The 24270-nt window shown below is 50.0% G+C and overlaps 1 protein-coding gene across 1 annotated transcript in view; it reads left to right on the forward strand.

The window, feature by feature from the left end:
* Nucleotides 1-24270, forward strand: part of Scara3 (scavenger receptor class A member 3) — a 34329-nt gene continuing 10059 nt past the window's right edge. The window contains exons 1-5 of the mRNA XM_027927032.2: nucleotides 1-247; nucleotides 17368-17466; nucleotides 18650-18769; nucleotides 21231-21329; nucleotides 22557-23600. Of these exons, the coding sequence (XP_027782833.2) occupies nucleotides 241-247; nucleotides 17368-17466; nucleotides 18650-18769; nucleotides 21231-21329; nucleotides 22557-23600 (1369 nt within the window). The 5' untranslated portion in view covers nucleotides 1-240. The remainder of the gene's footprint in view (nucleotides 248-17367; nucleotides 17467-18649; nucleotides 18770-21230; nucleotides 21330-22556; nucleotides 23601-24270) is intronic.

A 24270-nucleotide genomic window follows, 5' to 3' on the forward strand; every position in this document is an offset into this window, starting at 1 on the left:
GGCAGCTCGGCGGCGGGGCGCGGCGCTAGGCGCCCGGCGGGGCGTCCCCAGGCTGCGACCCCGCGGGACCCTCCCCTCGGCCCGCCGCCTCTGCAGGGGCACATTGCGGCATGACTCCCGCGGGCTGCGCGTAGGGGCGGCGATCGCTGCCTCCTGGGGAGGACCCGCCGCTTCCCGCTCGGTCCACCGCAGCTCGAGCGCCTGCAACGGGGTCCTCGCGAGGCCCCCGCCCACGGGACCATGAAAGGTAAGCGGAGAGACCCCGCCGACCTCCCGGAGCCCAGACCCAGGCCAGAACAAAGCGGGGCGCCTTTCCTGCAGGCAGGGCTGAGAGCAGGGTGGTCTCCTCCCTTTCTGGTTACCCCACGACAGGTAGTGCAGGGTGCTGCGGGGTGGGGTGGGGTGGGGCAGCACCGAATCCTGAAGAGCAAGGGTCAAGTTTTAAGAGGGATCACGCACGCCCCTCCTCCATCTGAAGCCCTATCCTATCCCTCAAAAACAAATTTAAAGTCCAGAGAAGTTTCCGATCCCTTTAGCCAGTCAACATAGAAGGCTGTCACCAGCCCAACTTCTAGCACGAAGCTTCCCATCCTGAGTACCCACCCAGAGGCTCCTGCAGCCGCCACCTACCCTTCTGCCCGCTGCCAGGCCGAGGATCCCCACCCCAAGAGAGACACAGCCTTCAGCTGGGCCCTCTTCCTGCCAGCCTTCAACACTGTCTGGCCTGACCCGCCCTCTGACCTGGTGCAAAGAAGCTGGGAAGTCCCATGGGCCAGAACTGAGCCCAGGTAGGGGCCATCCTCAGGGCAGTCCTTGTGGCCAGTGTGGGATGGAAATAAGAACCAGAGGTGAAACCAAGAGGCCTTTCTGGGCCTTTCTGAGGCCCTGGGAAGAGCATGCTGATCTTCAAACTCATTTCGAGGCCGGGAAAGAAGCAGTCTTTGGAGATAGGCTGCAGAGCAGAACTTTTTCAGGGGTTTAGGACCCTCTCCAGTGCCTTTCAATAGTCTCTGGGTAGGAGCCCTTCGATGCTTGGGTTCTAGCAGTGAGAACCTCGCCTTCTCACCCACAAGGACACAAGAGACCACAGGGCTCTAAACTATACTTTCAGGTGTTGTGAAGGAAGATATGGGGGTGTGGAGGGGGGCCCAGACCTCACAAGTCTGTTGCAAACAGAGCAGCTATTTGTCTCTTTGATGCAAAAGTCTGAGGGTTCATTTGAAGAAAGGGCTCCACAGACAAAGCTCTGACTGATGCAGCCTCTACATTGTAGGGTTGAGGAAACTGAGGCCTCAACAGGGAGAGCTGGCTTCATGGATGTGTAACCTCGGCAGTCACACGGGGCTGTGCACTTGGTTTGTTGCTCTGCTCATGCTGCCTTGAAATTCATCATGATTTTCTAACAAGCAACTTCTCACTTTTATTTGCTCTGGGCCTCCCAAAGTCTGTGGCTGGCCCCGTGGAGAAGAGACTTGCTTAAACCTGCCAGCTAGTCAGGGGACCAGAACCCAGGGCTCCTGGCTTCCAGTCCTGAGCACACCCCTGCTTCTCTGCTGTTCCCTTCCATCTGGCCTCTGGCACCTCTGCCTGTGCTTCCTCACGGCCACACCATGTCTTGGACTGTCTGAGATGAGCCAAGCCAGTTATAATCAACCCTGGGGAGTTCCTTTGGCAGGCAGAGGGAGCCTCACCCACTGAGCTCCTTGGGGCACATCTCTGGAGTTCTCCCTTCCCCCAGGAGCAGGCCAGGGACAGGCGTTACCAGAAGGGTCCGGGAAGCTCTTAGCCACATCTTACCACATCCTATAGGCCACAGGCTGCCCTGAACCTTGCAGGGTGGTAAGATGCTGCACATTCTCAGAGCGGTTTTGGCTGCACCAACATTCCAGACAAACACTGTAAGAGAAAATAGAGTGCGGGAAGGACAGGCCAGCCCAAAGCCTGTGGAATGGAGGAGAAAAGAGCTGGTGTGGATGAATATCTAGGAAGAGGTTCCTGGGGGGAGCTGCTGACATGTGTCACCAGATTCCTGGGGCCTCCTTTCTGCTGACGGGGAGGCTGTGACTCCCAGAATGAAGCCCCAGCCCTGCCCTCTCGCCTCCTTCCCCTGCTCTGAACCAGCAGCCTCTGCAGGTGCCAACGGACTCCTGGCCACTGAGGCCTTAAGACAGCTCTTTGGAAATCCTTGGTGATCTGTGGCATCCCAGGGCCCCACGGGGCACTGCTGCTTGGGAAGGCCAGGGTGGGCTTCCAGCTCGCCTCCCTCCCTCACAGCCTCTACCTGAGATGGAAACATCAAGGCAAACAGCAAATATTTGGCCTTTGGGGTCTGTGGAGTGTGAAGAACCAGGATTTTTCTCACCCAAGTGGAAAAAGCAAAGTGCCCCTCAGAGCTGGGCAGTGGCCCCTTCCAGAGGGCCTCTCCCTGAGGGAGGCTGGCTCCACAGGCTGCTCCAGAGCTCCCGCCAATCTGCCAGTTACATCTGTTGGCAAAGACATGGTCCCTTGCTCAAAACAAACATGGTGATGTGGTGTTTCAGGGGGAAAGGGGCGTGGCAGGGACTTACCCAAACAAGAAAACATGCCTGTGGAGCAGCACAGCCCACCGGAGGCTGAGCGCCAAGGCCCACTCTGCCAGCCGGGCTGTTCCCTCCAGCGGGCCCCTCTTGCCTGACATCCAGCCAGCCAGGCCTCCCAGGCAGCCACATCTTTTAATGTAAGCTGGCACCTGGCCCCTCTCACACATAACCCTGAGGGATACCCAGCTGCCACCAGCCCCTTGATGACAAGCTCACCTCTGAGCTTCCCACAGCTTTTCTGAGCCATTAACAGCCACTTGTGGGACCATTTCACACCGGCCATGACAGGGTCTTGATGGGAAAGCTCTCCCAGACTCCAAGAAGCAGTCGGGTTTGCCGTGAAGATGTTTGATTAGAGAGTAGGCCACAGACTGTCTTCCCAAGTCCTGTCATGTTCCCCCTCTGGGCCCCTTTCTCCTCTTGGGTGGTCCCCAGGCCCAGGAGCTCTGGGTTCCAGCCGCATTTGGGGAATTGGAAGCAACTCAGTGGAGGATGATGAGAAGCGGGCCTGCTGCGGGCTGGGCCTCGGAGATCCTTGTGCTCAGCCGCCTGCCTGCCTCGCCCAGGGCAGAGCCACCCCCTGCTGCTCCAAACTTGAGAGGAGCAGGCCCTCCCCCAGAGAGTGGTACCACATAAAAGGGAGAAAGGGGGGCTGCAAAAACAGCAGCCCTATGTCCTGGGAGAAATCTGCCTCCCTGGTCCTCATTCCTAGACCTCTGGTCACCAGGAAGGACCTGGGTCAGAAGGCAAGGATCTGATGTTGCAAAAATGAAAAAAGCCACCAAGCAGCCTGATTCGGGGGGGGGGGGGGGCAGAGTCCTTAAATTTCAGATATTAGAGATCAGCTGCAAACTCTCAAACATCCCCCCACAAAAATGGTCACCCTGCCATTTAGTTGGGTAACTTTAATAACAGAAGACTCACATCCCAGAGCTAATTTGTGAAAGAGGAAGAAACACAGGCGTTAGGAGATAGCTTGGCAGTTTCCATGGACAGGCAGCTGTTCTGGAAAGGTGTTAGAATTGGCAGCCAGGCCGGCGTGACAGCCTGTGCCACTCATATGTGCACCACCTGTGGGGTGTGTGTGTGTTTGTGTGTGTTTATGTTGGGAGGACTGAAGCCCTGAGGTCAGCCCAGTCCTGTTACAGACCAGCTTTATCACTGCAACAAAGTCCCTGGACTTCTTGGGCCTCCTCATCCAAGGAGACTCGGTGACCTCACAGGGCAGTGTCAGTGTGAGTTTCGTCAGCATGGTATCTCTGCCTTTTCCCTGGTAATTGGGGTGATCGTGACATTTGTTCAGTGTAACATCTGAGCCCCCCACTGGGTCAAGGTCCTTAGAAGCAAAAATCATCCATGGTGCCCTCAGGTCCTAACATGGGTTTCAATAAAGATACATGCTCTGTTTAACGATTATAGATCAACTGCCTGACCCCAGGGTTTGCAAGTCTACAGATGTCTAATGGCCAGGAAAGGTACAAAGAGTCCAGACATTGTCCTTTCTCTGAAGGCACTTACCCTTCACTAACACGCTTCAGATTTGTGCCCAAAGCATTCAAACAAGACTTTCAATGCTAAGTGTTATAAGAGGGCTCCGAGGAGGGTGCTATCGGTTCTCTTCCTGGCTCTCTTCCTTGCTCTGCTTCTCAGTGTCCCTGGCACCAGACAGACTCCCAGGCTCTTGCTGAGCCCCTTCCCTGCAGTCTCTCCGGGCTCATCCGTTGGACACTGGGGATAGGCTGATGGCACCACACATACTTCTCTAGCTCACGACCCACATTTCCAGCAGTGTCCTCAACCTCTCCATCTGGAGACCTGCAGACACATTCTTCACCATTCAGATGAGATACCCCCACCCCACCTGAACCCTGGCGAAGCCCCTGGTTATTCTGGATGCCACCTCACACTTTTTAGTCAGCCAACAGGTACCAAGCAATTGCGTTTGGGGAGGAGGCAGGCCAGCTGGAAGGGAGGCAGGGATGTGGGCAGAGACAGGATGCACACATCTACTAGAGCTGAATAATCAAGGTAGATGGTACAAAAGAACGAATGAGCGACACGGACAGAGGATTCAACAGGAGGCCCCAGAGAGCAAGTGAGCATTTCCAAAAGGCTTCAGTCCAAGGGTGAGGGAGCCTTGGACCAGGTCAGGCAGGAGAGGCAGGAAGTTGTGTTGGCCAGAGTTGGACGTTAGGTCCCCAGGGAGGTGTGTCTAGTGGTGGCCAGTAGAGAGATTTGCCTGGAGTTGAGGGTTTGCCAAGAGAAGCTGAGACCCATAGGTCAGAGTGGCCTCGAGTGCCAACTCAAGGCTTGTAATTGCATCCTGTGGGTGGTGGAAAGCCCTGGAAGGGTGTGTCAGGAGGAGGTCTGTTTGCTCATCCCTAGAGACATCCTCTCAAGACTTTAGCCCATGCTGGTAAATCTGCTCTGTTAGAGAAGGGGAGGAAGAAAATGTACCTGTGACAGAGCCAAGAGGAGTGGTCAGGGACACAGGCAGAGAAGTAGGACGGCAATGCCATGGAAAGTGAGAGGAGACGGCTCCAGGGGAGGAAACGTCCACCAGGGTGAGCAGCAGAGTCAGCCGGGGTCCAGTTAGCTGCTCCGCAGAAAGGCAGCTGCCAAGGGGGAGGGGGCGGGAAGGGGACCTAGGGTTTGAGGGAAGAGGTTTCAGGAACAAAGAAGGAGTGGGCAGAATGGAAAGCAGGCCAGGCAGAAAGGGACTTTCAAGGTGGGGATGGCCTGTGCCCCTTTGAAAGCAGAGGGACAGAAGAGAAGGGGAAAGAGCTGGGGCGTGGGAGGAGGGAAGAGGAAAGGTTCTCCATGTGGGGACACAAGGAAGGGAGAAATGGTACAGAAAACAAGAGGTTTGCATTCCTGACTGTATGTAATCTCTATATGGTACTTGTTACTTAAAAAAAAAAAATCAAAAAATTCAGAAAAGGGAAAAATATAGCCCTCACATGTAATCCCACTCCTCAGAGACAATAAATGACAAGACATGGATGAACATTCTTCCAGAGATCTTTCCGTGTGCATTTACACGTGGACTCCCCCCATGTACATAGGAAGGATAATGCCATCCATCTTATTCTGTCATATGAACTTTAAAAATTAGCCGGGCATGGTGGCACATGCCTATAATCCCAGTGGCTCGGACGGAGGCTGAGGCAGGAGGATTGCAAGTTCAGCCACAGTGAGGCACTAAGCAATTCAGTGAGACCCTGTCTCTAAATAAAATACAAAATAGGGCTGGGGATGTGGCTCAATGGTCGAGTGCCCCTGAGTTCAATCCCCAGTACCAAAAATAAATAGATAACATAAACAGAAAGGGCCAGAGGTGTAGCTTAGTGGCAGAGCCAGTGCTTAACATGTCCAAACCCCCCTTTTCCTTTCCTACTATCAAAATACGTTTTTTAAAAATCAGTAAAATGCCAGGTGCAGTGGGGCACACCTGTAATTCCATCAACTCTGGGGTTGAGGCCAGGAAGATCTCAAGTTCAGGGCCAACTTCCTCAACTTAGTGAGACCCTGTCTCAAAATAAAACGTACAAAGGGCAGGGATGTAGCTCAGAGGTAAAGCACTTCTGGGTTCAATAACCCAGTACCAAAAAATCAACAAAAGCACATAAATATCTTTTCCAGGCAATAAACATAGATTCATCTGTAGATCACTGAATAACATTCCGTAGTGCAACTCTAACTGCCTGCGGAGAAACACTGGGGCCATTCACATTCCTCGTGTTTATCACAGCATGTATCGATCTTCTCCACACACTTCTTGCCTTTTCCTCCTCTTCTAATTACTCTCTTAAGAAAAGCTCCTAAAGAGGGTTGCTGAGCCAGAGGGCAGCTATTTGAGCTACTGAGACCCAATCCAGAGAGGTGTCTTTCCACATCCCTCCCTATGCTGGGTGTGGGAGGTAGGCATCTAGAGGCAGCTGGGGAAAGGTAAAGGGTTGGGACCTAATGGTCTTCATCATTTTGCAACTGAAGGAGGTGAGCTCATCTTTGGAGAATGACATGGACAGAGAGAAGGAACTGAGGAGTTGGAAGTCAGGCTCTTGGTGGCAGGACTTGGTTGGAGCCAAGTCCATGCCACTCTCTGACATGCTTCCACTGGGCTGGGTGGGGAAAAGCCACCACAGTGCAGAGGAAATAGGCTGAGCACTGACTTATGCCCTGGTCAAGAGAGAGGGCTGCAGGATCCAGGGCTAAGGCTGCTCTCGGGGTTCAAGGTGGGTGAAGGTAAGGGGGTAAGGGTTCAGTGCAGGTGGGACGAGGAAAAACAGTTGAGGGGTGCAGAACAGGAGCCCAAGACCACACAGGGGAACAGCAATAAGCTTTGTGCCCCAGAGTGGGCAGGCTGAGCTGCGGCCAGCATAGAGGTTCCAGGTCATGGAGGCTTGAGTTCCAACATAAATGTTGCCTCCAAGCAAGTTGATGGCAGGAAAAAGGATGAAGAAATCATCCGGTCCAGTGATGCCATTTTCTAGAATGGTGTTCTTCAAAGGAGGCGTATCTCTGAATAACAGTCCCATAGAATTAACAGGTATATATGTGTGTGTGCGGGTTCTATACATACATACATATATGTGCACATATATAATATGTATGAATATTATATATAATACGCACATATATTATATATAATGTGCATGTATATTATATATAATATGTATAACATATAACATTATATATATAAAATATACACACACATATATAACTATATATTTTTAAGATGGGCAGGAAGTGCTGTGGTTGAATAAGACTGAGAAATATTGGACTGAAATACAGATTTAAATAGGCTTTTTTTTTTTTTGGCAGAACTTTTCAAAACGTTTGCTATGCTCATGTGACTCTCTAATGGTGATACAGTGCACAGCATTTTCCCAACTTCCTTGGCCAAAGAACCCCTTTATCACAAAGAATATTTTGGAATTACTCTTCCATAGGACATGTCTTGAAAAAATGCATTTCTTTGAAGCTGGAATTTATCCTGAGTGATGGGGATTGGGATTTGACCGTAGATGACAGGATGACAGTTCAGTAGGATAGAAAAACAACCCTAATAAAAGCCACACAATCCTTTTTTTTTTTTTTTTTTTGGTCTGAGGAATTGAAGCCAGGGGTGCTTAACACTGAGCCACATCCTAGCCCTTTTTTATTTTGAGACAGGGTCTTGGTAAGTTGTTTAGGGTCTTCCTAGGCTGCTGAGGCTGACTTTGAACTTGCAATCCTCATGCCTCAGCCTCCTGAAACTGCTGGGATTACAGGTGTGCACCACTGCGCCCTGTATAATCTGTATAATCCTTGATCAAGCATTCACTGTGTGCCAGCTGCTCTTCATTCAGCGTCTTACTGAATTTTCACAGCTGCTCTGGGAAGTGGAGGGTACTCCCACTGCCTTAGACCCAAGGAACAAACAGGAAGCTCAGAAAGGGAACACTGAGTGCCACAGGACACACAGTGTGGACCTCAAATGGTGAAAAGTAGCACGTGGGATTTTAAGTACCAAAGGGGATGACAGGGATCAGGCGAATTGGGGACTTCCAGCCTCTCATCTCACTGAATCTGTGGCTCCAGGAAGTGGAGAAGGGGCTGTCCCCACCCTGGTCACCAGTGTGGATGTCATGGGGTGACTCCTGAATGAGTGAAAAGCCCAGTTCTCTTCTCCAGAAGAGGCAACGCCACCCTCGAGGGGTTACTTAGAAATGGGGGTGGGAATTGGGGGTTGTCATGGTGACCAGGATATGAAATGCCTGCAGCGGAGATAAATTCCATCTGATGAAAAATTGTGCAACCCAAATTGCAGCAGCGTCCCAGTGAGAAAAACCAAGGGCAAGAGAGAGAGGGGGCAGTCATCGTGGATGAGGAGGGTGTCCGATAAAGGGGGGACTTACCCCCAAGCTCTGTGATGGCCAAAACCACAGTGGAAGGCAGCAGAGGAAGCATTCAGACGCAGGTGACAGGGACTGGAAGAGGAGCCACCTGCCCCAGGGTAGCAGATGTGAGTTCAGGAACAGAGGAGCTTAAGGGTGGGGACCAACAGGGAGGTGAGCGGGAGGAAAGAGATGGCAGGACCACGGAGGCCGAGGAGGACCAGGCGCGGAGCACTGGGATCTGAAGGAGAGGCCCAGCTTGTTTGAAGCTGAGAGGGGCCGAGGATTCCCACGGGAACACAGATCACCCGCAAAGGAAACCTGTGGAAGGAGGCGGTGGCGCAGGGTACTAATGAAAACCACTCTGCAGCCTTAATTGCAGCCTTCTCCAACCTTAAACTACAGCTGTGCTGCAACTTTAAAGATAGCATGGGCTCTCCAGAAGACTCTGAAAGCCTTATTTTTCCTGACCCAAATGGCTGTTTTGAAAACCCACTCTGAACTCTGCTGAAGATAATCATCAAAATATGGCCGTTGAAGTGCCCGAAGAAAGGCCTTTTATTCAATTCCTCGAACCACCACCCACCCTCGCCGGCTTGGATGGAAGAATGCAGTCGCAGAAAGGCGGAAGAGTGGATCAACTGCGCATTTTTTGGCCAGCCAGAGGAAAGCCGGCTTGAGCAGCCACAGTTAGCCATTGGTGAGCAGGTCCGGGGTTTCCATCCCAGAGGTGGTGAGGCAAGATCAGCCCCCAGAGATGTGCCAAGACGGGCACCTCCAAGCAAACCTTCTACGTGGCTCTGTGGGAAGAAAGGCTCAAACACAAGGCCTTCCTCCTCTGGGGCCGTCCTTCCAAGGTTGGGTAGGAGATTGCCACAAATGCACCACCGGGACAGAGGCCCCTCCAGAGCTCCAGTGGTCCCCCACTGCATCAGTCTGCTCTTGCATCACTGGCCTTCAAGGGCAGTTTGATTTCCCCCCAAGCCTACTGCCTGTAATTTGGGCACAATGGCCACGGGAAGCGTGGAGGCTGGCTGTCCTTCACTAGATAATCCATGAGGCTGGCTTCTTTATGACAGGGACTGGGACCTTCCTTTGTCACAGCTTGGGTCCTTGAGGCCTCGGACAAGGGAGGCAGCTACTGAGTCAAAGAGCAAGGTTATATCAAAGCTATGCTCTGGGAGGGCGTTTAGGTGTTTGCTTTTTTATGATTCCCAGATCAGCCCTGTTGGGTCCCCTGGGGGCCTTTACTAAGGTTTCCACATCAAAGAAACAGCTTTTCCTGGGACTGGGGTTGTAGCTCAGTGGTAGAGCACTTGCCTCACACGCATGAGACCCTGGGTTTGATCCTCAGCACCACATAATAAATAAATAAACAATTAAAAAAAGAAAAAGAAAGAAACAGATTTTCTTCTCCAGTGTCCTCTCCTAAGTCCATCTCCTCGTGTTTTTGATCTTGAAGTCAACAGAATAAGAGGAAGGAAAAGAGAAAAACTGTGCACCTGCAACAGAAGCCATTTCTGCCTTCTAGAAACCTAGAGGACTCCCGAGGCCTCTCCTAACACATGCTTCCCCTGCCATTCCCAGCAACCTGGAGGTGTCATGCCGAGGCACTCCTCGGCTTCCAGCATGGTGGCAGTTTTAATTTCAAGGGTGTTTCTGCAAGACACATATGAGGACCACAGCCTTATTGCAGCGGGCCATGGAGATTCAGGCAGCGTTTGAAGACAGTTAGCTGCAGCAGGGAAAATAACCCCTCCCATCCACACAACCCAGAGCCCTTTTAATTTTAAGGGAACAACATCATAGCCCTTATTCTCAGGCTGTGAAGTAGGGGGGGAAGCAGGGCTGTATCTTACTGTCCCTGCTCACCCCCACCAGTTCCTTCTGGGCAGCTTAAGCCTCAGGCCTCTGTGTGCTAATTGTGTCTCCACTGCCTGAAGCCTTTATAAACTCGGGGCATAAACTCCCTAGCCACAGAGAGATCTAATAATAAACCAGATTTAAACCATATTTGAAGTTATTAATCTTCTTTTTTTTCTTAAAAATAAGCTCATGATTAAAGCAGCAGAGGGTAAGAATTAACTCAGGACACAGGCCCTCGAAGGGTCATCAGGCCCTTTGCTGAATGCCCCTGCGGCATCAGGAGCGGAGGGAGGTTTCCTGAACTGAAAGAGGTGACAAGTTGCTGGGACCGAGTGGCCTCCAAGCTGGGACCTCCCCGAGCGGGTCTCTGCAGACACTTTACGTTATTTCTGGATCTTGCTCCAGATCCTGGACATCTGGGAACCACTGACTGGCTGGTGGGTCACTTAACCTTAGCCTTGGTAACGCAGTAGAAGTGACTCTGTGACGTGAGTTCCCTTCCCATTCCCCTGCCTGTGGTTCGCTAATTCCGAAGACACTTCTGAAAGCTGGTGCCCCCAACCCTACGATGGCCCAGAAGGCCGCAGGGGAAGAGCATGGGAATGGGAGGAGGGTCTTCTCCCACCTCTGTCCACCCCGCTTGGTCCGCCCTGGCTGATCATCCTCTAATCAATCACACCTCGGTCTTCTGCCAGGCTTTTCTCGTTCTTCGTGTTCATGTGTGCATCTGTTCTCGGGCAGAACAATCTCCATATAATGTGACTTCCATGAGCCTGTGCTTGCGAAAGCTGGGCCCGTGACTGTCTCACGCATGCTTTGGATTATGTTCTCATTAAAGTAAACGAGGCCAAAGTGGCGGTTGCTGCCATGTTCCGGACATGGGTGTCTCAGGAGTCCCTGAGCCTGGGGCTCCGTCCTGGAAAAAGGAAATCCAGGGATTAGGAAGAGGAGACGCCATCCTTAGGGACTAGGGAGAGCTGTGAGTTATGGAGCTAGATGTCAGCACGGGGAAGATGGCCAAACACTCATGAGCTCCCCGTCTAGTGAGTACTGGGCTGGCAGCCGTCACTTCCTTCCCCATGGGCCACTCCTCACCGTACCGGAAAGCGGTCATGACTGATTCCCACTTGCTAGGGACAGCCAATAGGAGGGGCTCTCACTGAAAAAGCAAGGTTAAAACCAAGCTGTGCTCGGGGAGGAAGTGTCTGCTGAAGGCCGGTGTCAGCCTCGCTTGATTTAAGTCATCCCAGATTCCTGCAAAGGCGGTCAACAGCAAAGTGATGAAATTGGCCTTGGAGCCAGAACAGGGAGGAGGCCCAGTCACGAGGGAGGGCAAAGGAGCACCACCAAGGGGTGGGGAGGAATGAGGGGCAGGGGCTGGACATTCTCTCTGATCCCAGGAATGGCAGGAATCCCTCCCTGAGGGGACCCAGGCAGGGCTTCTGCAGAGCTCAAAGAGGCCCCTGTGATCTGGGTGAGGTTCAGGTCAGAGGAGCATAGAAGACTCTCGGGAATTCCAGCCCTCTGGTGTGCAGGAAAGACATCAGAACCTCGTGACCGTCCAGGGAGCTGTCCCTATAAACTGTTGGCAGATTGATGATGAAATGGCACCTTGAGTCACAGAGCAGGGCTGTAAGGTTGATTTTGCAGGATAATTATGAGATTGGTCGTATCCCACCCATCACTCTTCTTATCCCTCCTTCCTCCTCCCAATTTACAACCCTCTCCAAAGCACTCACCTACACACCCAGATTCACACACATACACCATTGTGCCATTGGCAAGAGGCACCTGGAATCCAATATTGTAGAGAGGAGAGCCAGGAACCAGAAAGTTTTGCCACTAGTTGCTCAGTGATGTAAGCCAGCCAGTAAAGACTTGATCTCTCTCCATCTGTATCTCTCTCCCTCTCTCAACTCAGTTTCCTAACCTGTCAAGCTGGGAGATTAATTTCTCACTCCATCTTTCTCTCAGGCCAGTCGAAGGGATCCATTGGGGCAGTGGAGTTCCCAAGTCCTAAGCCCTGGTCTCGAGTCCTACTCAACTCAGAATCTCTGGGGATGGGTCCCTGATCTGTTCTTTTGAGCAATACCCAAATGAGTCAAAGTGCAGCATAGAACCCCTAGCAGAAAGCACAATACAAAATCATTCATAGCTTCATTTAAAATTGTGTTTGTTGAGCCCTTTGGTGTGCCAGTCACTGTGTCAGGGGCTTTGGATAAAGCAGGGAAGATGGAATCAATCCCTGTTCTAGGAACTTAAGTCCTGGGCAAGAGAGTCTCTATCAAAGGAAAACACAGAGCATGAGAAGCACGTGCAACACGGATTTACTCGACTCTGGGAGCTCAAGGAAGGCTTTGCTACAGAACTTAAGTCTCTCAACTTCCCTGCTCATCTGCTCAGGGCTGCCTTTGCTCAGCACGTCTTCTTGGGGACTCTGCATCTTAGCTTCTGGTTGGTCACAGTGGTCACTGTGCAGTCCTTGGTAAATGAGGTCACAGGTTCCAAAGAGTTTTAGGTGAAACTCAAGACGGTCAATCGTTCTGTCAGAGGCCCCGAGGCTCTGTGTGCTCCAACTTGTGCCTGTCACTCCTCCTTTCTGACCTCAGATGCAGAAGCAAGACTTCTTAGCATTTTGCAGAGCCTTTGTGCCTTACCTCGGTGGTTCGAGTTTGGTGGGAAGATGCCCGAACTCAAGTCTTGGCTTTGCCACTTGTGTTCTGTGTGCTGTTGAGCAGTTTCCTTCACTTCTTCGAACCTCAAGGCTTTTTTGTCCGTAAAAGTGATTCTTTGGACTGTAAAATTTATGGGGTTGTTGTGAAGACTGCCCTGGGGCAAGAACCAGCACTCCATCCCATTTGAAAAATGAAACCAGAGAAAAGCAAGCTTGGAGCTTCTGCTTCTAGCACCATCAACCTAGACATAATTATCAGGCTATAAAGTTTAGGTACTAGAAAACTAACAGACATGCTCCTCGTTGCATAGCTAAAGTTGAGAGAAAACAGCATGGAGCTGCGAGGATCAGGAGGAAGAATAAGAGAGAAAAAATTAAATCAGGGGATGAAACAGGATGGGAAAATAAGCACAGAGGCTGGGCATCAGACAGAGAGAGCACAGCCTTGGATGCATGAGAAGACAGGGAAGAGAGGAGAGGTGACCGTGAGAGGCAGGAGGCCCCGGCAGCTGGACTGAAGTCTGGTATCATAATCCTGGACCCTGGAAGGTCCTCCTCCCAGGCTGTCACACTCTCACCCTGGATCAGTCCCCGTCCCTTCTGATTGATCACAATGCATACTGACTTGTCAGGCCTTACCTGTTGGTGAAGATTTTTACTCACCCCAGCTCGTCTGTTCTCTGAAAAACTCGGGGAGGAGTAAAACAAGAGGCTAGGGGGAAACGTCCTTCTTCCAGATAGCCATCAAGAAACCTGGCATCTCCAGAGTCTCCAGGCAGAGTCCAAAGTCTCATTAATAATTGTGTGGTATGTGTGTGTGTGTGCATGTGTGGGCACATGCATGCATACATACTGGGGACGGAACCCAGGGCATAACATGTGCTAAGCACACACTTCTACCACTAAGCTACATACCCCCAGCTGTTTGCTAATAATTTTGAAATGTACAAGATAAGATATGGAGAGCCTTTGAATCAAACTCATACTTTTTATGATAAAGTTCATTGGAAGGGTCTAGCAGATCTGTACATATTCATAAGCTGTGTGGGTAGAAATGAAATTTATATACCCTGATGGTAACTTGTTAATTAAGCAGAACATCAAGATGTCCTTATGATCTAATCCAGTAAATTTACTTTTAGGAAATTGTCTTAAGAAGATTGTGTGTTCATAACATTTTATGTATCAGGATTTTTCACTGTGATACACATTGCAGTCTTCTTAACGCACACACATATAGGCACACACATATACATACTTAATTGTTTCTAAAGCAATTGAACATAACCTAAATATATTATAGTCATTTATCTCTAAGAATAGGAATATAATCAGAGAAGAGTTAAGAATTTCATGAATTTATACTCCATTTGATCCGCTGTTAATATTCCAGTTTAGTCAGTTGACTGATATCCTCTATAGATGTCCTTCGTCTCCCAACACAGGATCCAGTCTGTTCTGTGACCAAGTATTGCATTTTGCTATCATAACTCTTTCACCTTTAACTGTCTTCAAGGACTGATTGTTCAGATTGGCTGACTTTTGTTTTTAATAGGATGATCCTCATTTTGTGTTTTTCTCCTGTTTCCTGATGCATCTTGGTGGGTAAAATACATAGGTGATGGAGGATGCCTCTCACAATGTCCACCTGTCCCTCCTAAGTGATATTACTGTCAATCAACTAGTCAAAGTGCTTCCTGATTTCTCCAGTATATAAGTAATGAGTTCCCCACTTCCTTGCAACAAATAAGGTCCCAGTGTGGAGACACTTTAAGGCCTCACACATATCCTGCTCCTCGGCGAAATGGTCCCTCGGGACAGCACTCACTGCTGGTTCTTGCCTGATCCAGTGTCTACCGTGATTGCAAATGCTGATTTCCCAACTCCAGCACCACTGTAGGAAGGAGCCTTCCCTTCTCCCTTGCTGTTTATACATCCATCATTGTGAATTCACAAATTCCTACTTTTTTAATGACTTGTAATCTTATCATTATACCTAATTATTTTAGTACACAAATTGTCCCAGTTTGGGTCAGTGGGAACATCTTCAAGCTGATGTTTGTATTTCTTGTGACCTTCCATCTTTTCTTTTCCTCCCTTCCTTCCATTTGTAAGCACTTTTTAGAATAACAAAATGGTCCGTGTTCATCTTACCCCCACCCCTACTCTGGGCCAGCCATTTCTCCAAGAAGCCCTGGCTCTTTTTAGTGGGAAGTGGTCCTGGAGATCAAGACCTGGCTCACAAAGGATGCCCATTGCTGTCGTAGCACCTGCTTCCTAGACCTTTCCACAGGCAAAGCTGTACCTATACACATGCCTGCAAATGTAGATACATATGAGCTGTAATTATGAAGGTTTTAGAAATTTGAAGTTCATATTGATAGCTTCCATTCAGTCTGTTCTTGAGGGGCTCTTTCTTGCCTCTCCCACTCCATATTCAAGTGTCCCTTTACCCAAGCAAGAGCCCTGGGTCCAAGCTACACCAGCACATTGACTCACTCACTCAACCCCATTTTAATCTAAAATAATTTAAGAATTGCTCCAGCCATGCTACAACAAGAAGCAAACCTGCATAAGAAGGTCAAGGTTCATTTGCATTTTCCCACTCATACCAACCCCATCCCAAGGTGACCCATGTGGACTATGTCACAAGTTACTTAAGGATGGTTCTTTCCTTCTTTCTTTGTCCTCCTGCAAATACAATGAGGCTCATTTGTTTCAGTTTTCCAGTTTTTATATATATATATATTCCTTCATATCTTCCCTTTTTCACTTAGTATCTCCTGGAAATTATTCCACACCAGTTAGTAGCGATTTCCCTATTTGTTTCTACCGCCACACAGAGCTCGCTTCTGTGAATACACACCACAGCTCATTAACCAGTCTCCTTCGATTGTACGTGGACAGTTTCTGTGTTAGGAATTACAAATAACCGTGCAATGAATAACAGTCGCGTGCATTCCACAATGTCAGAGGTGTATATTCTGGATAAATTCATAGACGTGCGATTACTGAGCTGGAGAGTAAAAGCATATGTCAGATCCCCTCCATAAAGTGTGGACCGTTTTGTGTCCCCACCCCAACTTCCCACCGCCCGGCCAGCAGAGTGTATTGTCAGGCCTCTGCATTTTTGCCAGTCTGATGGGTGAGAAACGTCATCACAGTGTGGTTTTAAATTACATTCATCTTATTAGTAAAGTGGAACATCTTTTCATTTGTTCAAGGATCATCTTATGCATTTTTCATAAATCGTGCCAGTCTGTGACCCATTTTTCTATAGGATGTTTGGTCCTTTATTTCCTTAATTGTTTATGCTCTTTGTGAATCTGGCTTATGCGCTCTTGTCTGTGATACATGTTGGGAACTTGACTTTTGATTCTGCCCATGGTGTTTTGTTTTGTTTTGTTTGCCGTGCAAAGGTGGTTTGGTTTTATTGTCATGTTTGCCTCTGGATTTGGAGGCAGTTTTAAAATCCCCTTTCTAGACTTTTCTGGAACAATCTAGATTCCATCCCCAGCTTTCCTCCCTGCTTCCCAGAACAAAATCCCCAGTCAGCTTGGAGGAGGTCCTTGCTCATTTTGCAACATCCCCTCAGGGATTTGGCTTATTCTGCCTTGTTTTAGGCATCTTCATTCCTGTTGTTCATTAAAAAAAAAAAAAAAAAAAAACAGATCTTACTTTAGGGGTCTGGGGGGTCTGGGAAACAAGCGCAGCCTTCTGAATGAGGGAACACATCATTTGGGTCTTATTTAAGGACTGCACACTCCACGGGAGGAAGCACCGACTTGGCCTCCAGACAGGGGGTCTTCTTCCCCTGATCCCTTGGCACCCCCTGGTCCTGGGAGGCATGTGAGGCAGGGGGTGGTGCCCGACCTCTATCCTCCCACCTCCTGCCTCCTCCTCTCCTTGGCTTGCCTGGGATGAATGCCTTCGTGGTGGAGACCACATTCAGCCTTGTCCTGGAGAAGAGGAATTCTGTTTCCCTCACCACGTGTCAGGGCACGAGAGGACACTGAGCCCTATCAATCAACCAGCTCTTATTTCTTCTTCCTTCTCTCCCAGGGGTCTGAGCAAGATGCAGATAGAATAAGTCATGGAGCTGGCTCAGGGGTCTTTCCCAGCCCACGGGAGATAGGGAGAACCCTCATCCAGAGGGGTGGGACACCGGCTCCCCAGCTGCCTACGTCTTAACTCTGTGCCCCTTTTCTTGGCTTAACTCAGGACACCTGGAGTTCAGGTGGGGTGGGCTGCTCGGACCCAGGCGTACAGTGGGCATGGGCTGCAGGGACAGGTGCTGAGTGGGCTGTCGGAGAGGGACGGACGTGGCTCAGGGTGCAACCTAGGTCTGATGGCACTGGTTCCACCGCAGTGAGGTCGGCTGGTGGCGACGGGGATGCGTTGTGTGTTACCGAAGAGGAACTGGCTGGTGAAGACGAGGACATGCCGTCCTTCCCGTGCACCCAAGAGGGTAAGAGCTCTGAGGGCTGCCCCTCCTCCTCTCTGGGCTGAGAGTCCCTGCGCATCTCCAGGATGGTGAGTGGCTTGTCTCACTAGATGGCTTCAAAATCCTGGCTCTCGTTGCCTTACCACTTACTGGAGAGTGGAGGGCAGAGCCGCGTGGCCCCGGACTGAGCAATATGGACGAAGCCAGCATTTGACACAAGTGCCATCTGTCTCCTATGCTCCTGAGCCCTGTCACGGGCCTCACACTCTATCTAGGTCAGGGGACTTTGTGCCCCGATTGTCCCCTCCATTGTCTCCCATGCTATTTGCGTTGATGTTTGGAGTAGGACCCTTGGTGGCTTTCGGTGTGGATTAGAGCTCTCGTTCTCCACCTTGGCTGTGTTCTGTGATCGGCCAGCAATGCCTGACACTGCTTCTCATAAATGCAGGTTTCTTTTAGTCTGGAGTGTGCACCAGGTGGCACCAGGATTTTTAGTCATTTCTGGTACTCATCCTGCGCAGACAAAGTGGAGTTCACCTTGGGAGTTCCAGTCAGGGCCATCCCCACCTCCAGTTGGGCATTGGGCACCTGCCAGAGTTTCCAGGAAGATCTGGCTCCCTCCTTCCTCCACACCAGCAACCTAACTGGTAGACTGTCAGTATTTGTTTGGTTTCCAGAGGAACTGCTGGTACCTGCCCAGTTTGGGGACTGATGACCAATGTTCTTATTTGCCAGGGGCTCAGGGGTTTCCCAGGGGGAGGGGCTTTTAGTTTTAAAATGGAAACAGACTCTGCAAGGAGATACCATGACAGGAGAGTTTGGGTGCTAGAAGGTCCAGGGCAGAAGGGGACAAGCTGGTCACCCAGGAGTACAACAAGACTGACGATACTGTGGACTACCACCAGAGCCACTGAAGAGGGTAGAGGTGTTTCCCCATCCCAGAGCTGAATGAAGACACCATAGAGAGAGAGAATGTCCATGGTGATGGAGGGTGTCCTTTGAAGACCCTGACTCTGTCTCCTCTATTCCAGAAAGTTCTAGGACCTGGAGAAATATGGTGAAGCCCGTAGAGAATGAGAGTGGGGACTCCCCTGTGGGCCTCGTTTGACAGGTGATGAGGCAGGCCAGAGCAGGAAGGTGGAACTGACCCTCCCATTCCAGCCTCGGCCCCTGGCCTAAGCCACTGTCCTCCTTCTGTCCCCCTCAGGTCGGCCAGGACCCCGCTGCAGCCGCTGCCAGAAGAACCTGTCTTTACACACGTCGGTGCGGATTCTGTACCTCTTCCTGGCTCTGCTCCTGGTGGCCGTGGCTGTGCTGGCCTCTCTGGGTGAGTCCAGGTTCCCCCATCCCAAGCTACTGGGCAGGAATTCAGCACCAAACTCTCTCCCATGAAGACAAGCCCCTAACACCTGTAGCCCAGGCCTCAGAATCAGCATCTTTCTGACTAGGAAATCTTAATGTCTGCTCCACCTGGAGACTGGCTCCTAATTTCTGGTCTGTATGGCCTGGAGCAAGGCCCTCCCCTGCTCAGGGCCCCTCCTTCCCCATGGTAAATGAGATGGTAGGATGTGATCAGTGGCTCTCCATGTCAGCTCCTTAGAATGACCTGGAAGCTTTAAAAATTACTGATGCCTGGGCCCCATCCTGGGAAACATAACCAACCCAGTTCCATTCAACTCTCCAGATGGCTCTGTTGTACATCTGGGGTAGAGATCACTGGATCAGGGACTTTTAAGTCCCTTCCCTGGTCTATGTGAGTGTTTCTCAAAGGGGGTTGGATGTCAGCCTCCTGCATCAAGATCACCCCCAGCATTCACTAAAATGCAAATGCCTGGGTCTTACAACAGGCCTACTAAACCAGAGCCCTGCAGGAGAGGCCTAGAGCTGACGTTTGGTGCTTCTCATGCGTCCTATAGTCCATGGCTGTGGTGGCTGGCCCAGGGGACAGTGTGTGGCCAGGTTCAGGTAACCACTGCCTTCTGGATGCTCATCACAATTTAAGGTAAATTGATTGAGAGAAATTCAGTGGTGTCTCAACAAAGCCTTTCTCAATTCACTTCAGACTTTGAAAAAAATAGGCTCGGGTAGGTTTGTTTCAATTTCCTAGACATCAGGGAAAAGACCGGGAGTGGGGAGGGGGAAGGGAGGCAGCAAGGGTGTCCTCACTCTGGGTGCCAACGCTGAGAGTGAGGACCTCCCTGGGAGGGGCGCACCGGGTCCTATCCCTGATTGGGGACATTCAATAACCAAGATTCTTGACTTAAAGACAATAAATCAAAAAGTAAGGAAAACAGTGAACACGTTGATATATAAATGACAAAGTGTGAATTGTGCAAAGAGGGGGATAAATTGCATGGAGTGAGCCCTTGGCTGCTGGCTTGGCAATAGACTTCATGAAGCACCAGAATAGGAATCGAAGTCATTCAATCTCTAAACCTTCGATCCTCCAGCTACACAGGGGTTCTCTATTGAGGGGAGGCTCAAATGGAATAATAACTGCTGAAAACTGAAAAATACTAGCCTATATAGCAGAAATGATTATTCCTAGGCTCTCTCACATGCCACTGTCACTGAGTAAATGTCTTGACCTCTCCGAGATATGCAATGCTAAGTCGAGTCCAGAGATACCAAATAATTAGAAATCACGAATTTGGGAGCTGATGAGATTCTTTGAAGTCAACTAGCTCTACATGTTTTATTTTCTAGATGATTAAATTGAGCTCTGGAGAGGTTAATTGACTTGTCCAAAATCACCCAACAAATTTTATACCAATCTGGGTCTAGCAGCTGTTTTATCTGGCTCTTAAGGCAGTGCTAATGTCATTCCCCCACACTTGATTTCGGAGCATCTGTGGGAAGCATCCTGTCTACCTCCAGTCCAACCTGCACCCTCATGTCACTGCCAGGCCCCTCCAGGGCCCTGTTGGAGAACGGCTGGCATCCTAATGCTGCTGAGATACCCTGACCCAGCCAGCTTCATGCCTTCAGGAGGGTTCCAGGTTGCCCTGGGGTGTAGAGTGGTAGAAGTTTTTCTGGAGGACAATTTGGCAACTTCTACCAAGGACTTAAAAATGTTAATGTCCTTTGACCCTGTGATTCTATTTCTATCACTTTATGCTAAAAGAAATCATATGCACACAGCCATCGTATATGAGGATGCTTCTTGGATCAAGCTTTACTCATATTCACAGATCCAATTGAATTTATAAGCTCAGAAGACAAGGTACCTTAAGTGTACCCAGAATCAGGAGATATTTGTCACTGCTATTCCATTTACATAGAGGACCATGCAGACTCTAAAAGGAATGATTCTGAAGTGACTTACGCCTTGATGGAAAAATGCCCATGACATGTTACCAATAAGGGGCGAGTAAGAGAAAATAGATGGAATATTCAGAACATCCCAATTTTGCTTGTTTACTAAAACAGCATTTATCTATGTAGATGTATGATGCATGTTGATGTAAACACAGCTACAAGAAATACACAGAGATATTGCTACAGCAATTTCTGAGTGGCAGGATTAAGAATAACTTTTTTTTTTTTAATTTCCCTATTCTATCATATGAACAAGTCCTATTTCTAAAACCTGGGGTGGGGGCATGAAATATTTTTTTAAAGGAATGTGTTTCAAACTTTAATCTTAAGCACCTTCTCTTACTGGGAAGCCTCCTAGGAGAAGGGGGGATGGGGTTGCTTGCAGAAGGCTGATAAAAATACCTCCTCAACCAATGAGCACCGTTTCTCTGATCCAAGACTCTGCCCCCATTTCTCATGTTTCCCTGTAGTTTTTAGGAAAGTGGATTCTCTCTCAGAAGACATCTCCCTGGTCCAGTCCATTTATGACAAGAAGCTTGTGTCAATGCAGGAAAACCTTCAAGGACTGGGTGAGCATGTAGTGCACAGCTGTGCTGATCACGTTGGACCAGGTTTCATGGGGTGACAGGTCCCTCCCTCTGTGCCATGGGCTTGGTTCAGGGCAGGCTTTGCCAACCTTCTGGGCACAAGACCAGGACAGCCCAGCTCCTCTCCCCTCTGAAGAAGGCTGCTTCCTGGCTTCGCCTAGGACTATAGAGGGGTGTTCTGCATGGGCAGATCTAGCCAGAGTCTAAGGTACAGAAGGAAGCCAAGTGTAGTCCACTCCCAAAATATCCTCACTCGGGGCCATGATTTTTGTGTATGTGGTGCTGGGAATTGAACCCAGGGTCTCACATATACCAGCAAGTACTGTGCCACTGAAAGACATCCCCAGCCCCCTAAAATGATTTTTAAGGCCTTCCAAAGCCCCCTTACCTGTCAGCCCCTCCTCATCTCTGCCTTAAGCCATAGCACAATTCCTGATGCTCATTATCCCCAGCTTTAGCCAGGAACGTCCTGAGAGAAGGAAAGCAAAGGAGCCATGATGGAATGTTTTAAAGGTGGTATGCAGCCACGTGTGGTGGTGCACAGGTGTAATCCCAGCGACTTGGTAGGCTGAGGCAAGGGGATCACAAGTTCAAGGCTAGCTTTAGCAACTTAGCAAGACCCTGTCTCAAAATAAAAAATAAAAAGGGCTAGCATTGTAGCTCAGTGGTAGAACACCCCTGGGTCCAACCCTAGTACTGCCAACATAAATAAATAAAAATACAAGTGGCATGCTCTGATGCAGATGGAAAGTCCTGGTCTGCCACTAACTGGTTGAGTGCTATCTGGCAAGCCACCTTTCTGTGCCCCATTCCTCATGAGTCACAAGGCAAAAATCCCTGCTCTATCTTCCCACAAGCATATTGTGAGAGGGTCGAATAATGGATAAAAAAAAAAATTTAAATAAAGTACAAAAAGGAGGTTCTTGGCCACCTCAGAGAAGGCACTAAGATCTATTCTTGAGAATGTGATGGTGGGGTGGAGAAAACGTCCTGAATCTTTCATTTCAGATCCTATGATTAAGGGTATTTGGTAAAAAATGAAATTCCATCGAGATGGCAAGGCTTTCTAGAAGGATTTCATAGCAAACTTAGGAAAGGAAGCAGGGTCAGGAAGCCCCTTGCTGAGTCATTGTGCCCTGAAATGTTTAAAGAAGCACCATTGTCCCACGGTTCTTCAGCAACTCAAAATGTTGTCCCTTTCTCCTGAAGACCCAAAAGCTTTGAACAACTGCTCTTTCTGCCACGAGGCTGGGCAGCTGGGGCAAGAGATCAGGAGACTTCAGGAAGAGCTGGAGGGCCTTCAGAAGATGCTTCTGGCCCAGGAAGTCCAGCTGGACCAGACCTCGCAGGCCCATGAACTGCTGTCCACCACCAGCAACCAAATCTCCCAGGAGATGGGCGGTTGCTCCTTCTCTGTCCACCAAGTCAACCAGTCTCTGGGGCTCTTCCTGTCACAGGTGAGGGGCTGGCAGGCCACCACCACTGGCCTGGACCTCTCTCTGAAGGACCTCACCCAGGAGTGCTATGATGTCAAGGCTGCTGTGCACCAGATGAACTTCACCGTGGGGCAGAACTCTGAATGGATCCACGGGATCCAGCGCAAGACGGACGAGGAGACCCTCACCCTCCAGAAGATTGTCACCGACTGGCAGAACTACACCCGGCTCTTTGGTGGCCTGCGCACCACCTCTGCCAAGACCGGAGAAGTGGTCAAGAACATTCAGGCCACCCTGGGGGCCTCCTCGCAGCGCATCAGCCAGAATTCCGAGAGCATGCATGACCTGGTGCTGCAGGTCATGGGCTTGCGGCTGCAGCTGGACAACATCTCATCCTTCCTGGACGACCATGAGGACAACATGCATGACCTCCAGTACCACACTCGCTATGCCCAGAACCGCACGGTGGAGAGGTTCGAGTCGCTGGAGGGACGTATGACATCCCACGAGATTGAAATCGGCACCATCTTCACCAACATCAATGCCACCGACAACCACGTGCACAGCATGCTCAAGTACCTCGACGACGTGCGGCTCTCCTGCACGCTGGGCTTCCACACACACGCCGAGGAGCTCTACTACCTGAACAAGTCTGTCTCCCTCATGCTGGGCACCACGGACCTGCTCCGGGAGCGCTTCAGCCTGCTCAGCGCCCGGCTGGACTTCAATGTCCGCAACCTCTCCATGATCGTGGAGGAGATGAAGGCTGTGGACACGCAGCACGGAGCAATCCTTCGCAATGTCACCATCCTGCGAGGTAAGAGGCAGGTCAGGCAGGGCTGCTGCCAAGCTCTCAGGGGCCTTTCTGATCTTGCACCTGGTTTCCTTGGCTTTCAGAAACTGTCTGCTTCCGTCTTTTTCCTTTCCCACTCTCTCATTAACGCCCTCATCTGCCCGTCCAGCTATCCGCCCCTCAGAGGCTCCTCACTCTGAGGTGCCCTTCTCGTCCTATACTCCACATACACTTGAATTCTCCAGAGAAACAGAACCAATAGCATGTGCATATAAATATGATAGATAGAGATAGACAGATATTATAAGCAATTGGTTCATGTGATTTTGGAGGCTGACGAGTGCATAATATGCAGAGCTGATGTCCCAGTTAAAAAGCTGTAAAGCAGAAAATTCTCTTACTGAAGGGAGAGTCAGTTTTTAGTTCTACTCAGGCCTTCAACTGCTTGAGTGAGGCTCACCCATATTAGGGAAAGCAATCTGTCCAGCTCAGTCTTTCAATTTACATGTCAATCTTATCTAAAACTACTCACACAGAAATACCCAAATTGATGTTTGACCAAATATCCAGCCTTCCCACATTTCAGTAAGTTTGACGCTTAAAATTAACCATGACAAGTCTGTCCCTTGAGCCAGATGCCGTGGCACATGCTTGTCATCCCAGCTACTCGGGAGGCTGAGGCAGGAGGATCCCA

Source organism: Marmota flaviventris, chromosome 3 (genome assembly GCF_047511675.1).
Source record: "Marmota flaviventris isolate mMarFla1 chromosome 3, mMarFla1.hap1, whole genome shotgun sequence".
Lineage (NCBI taxonomy): Eukaryota > Metazoa > Chordata > Mammalia > Rodentia > Sciuridae > Marmota > Marmota flaviventris.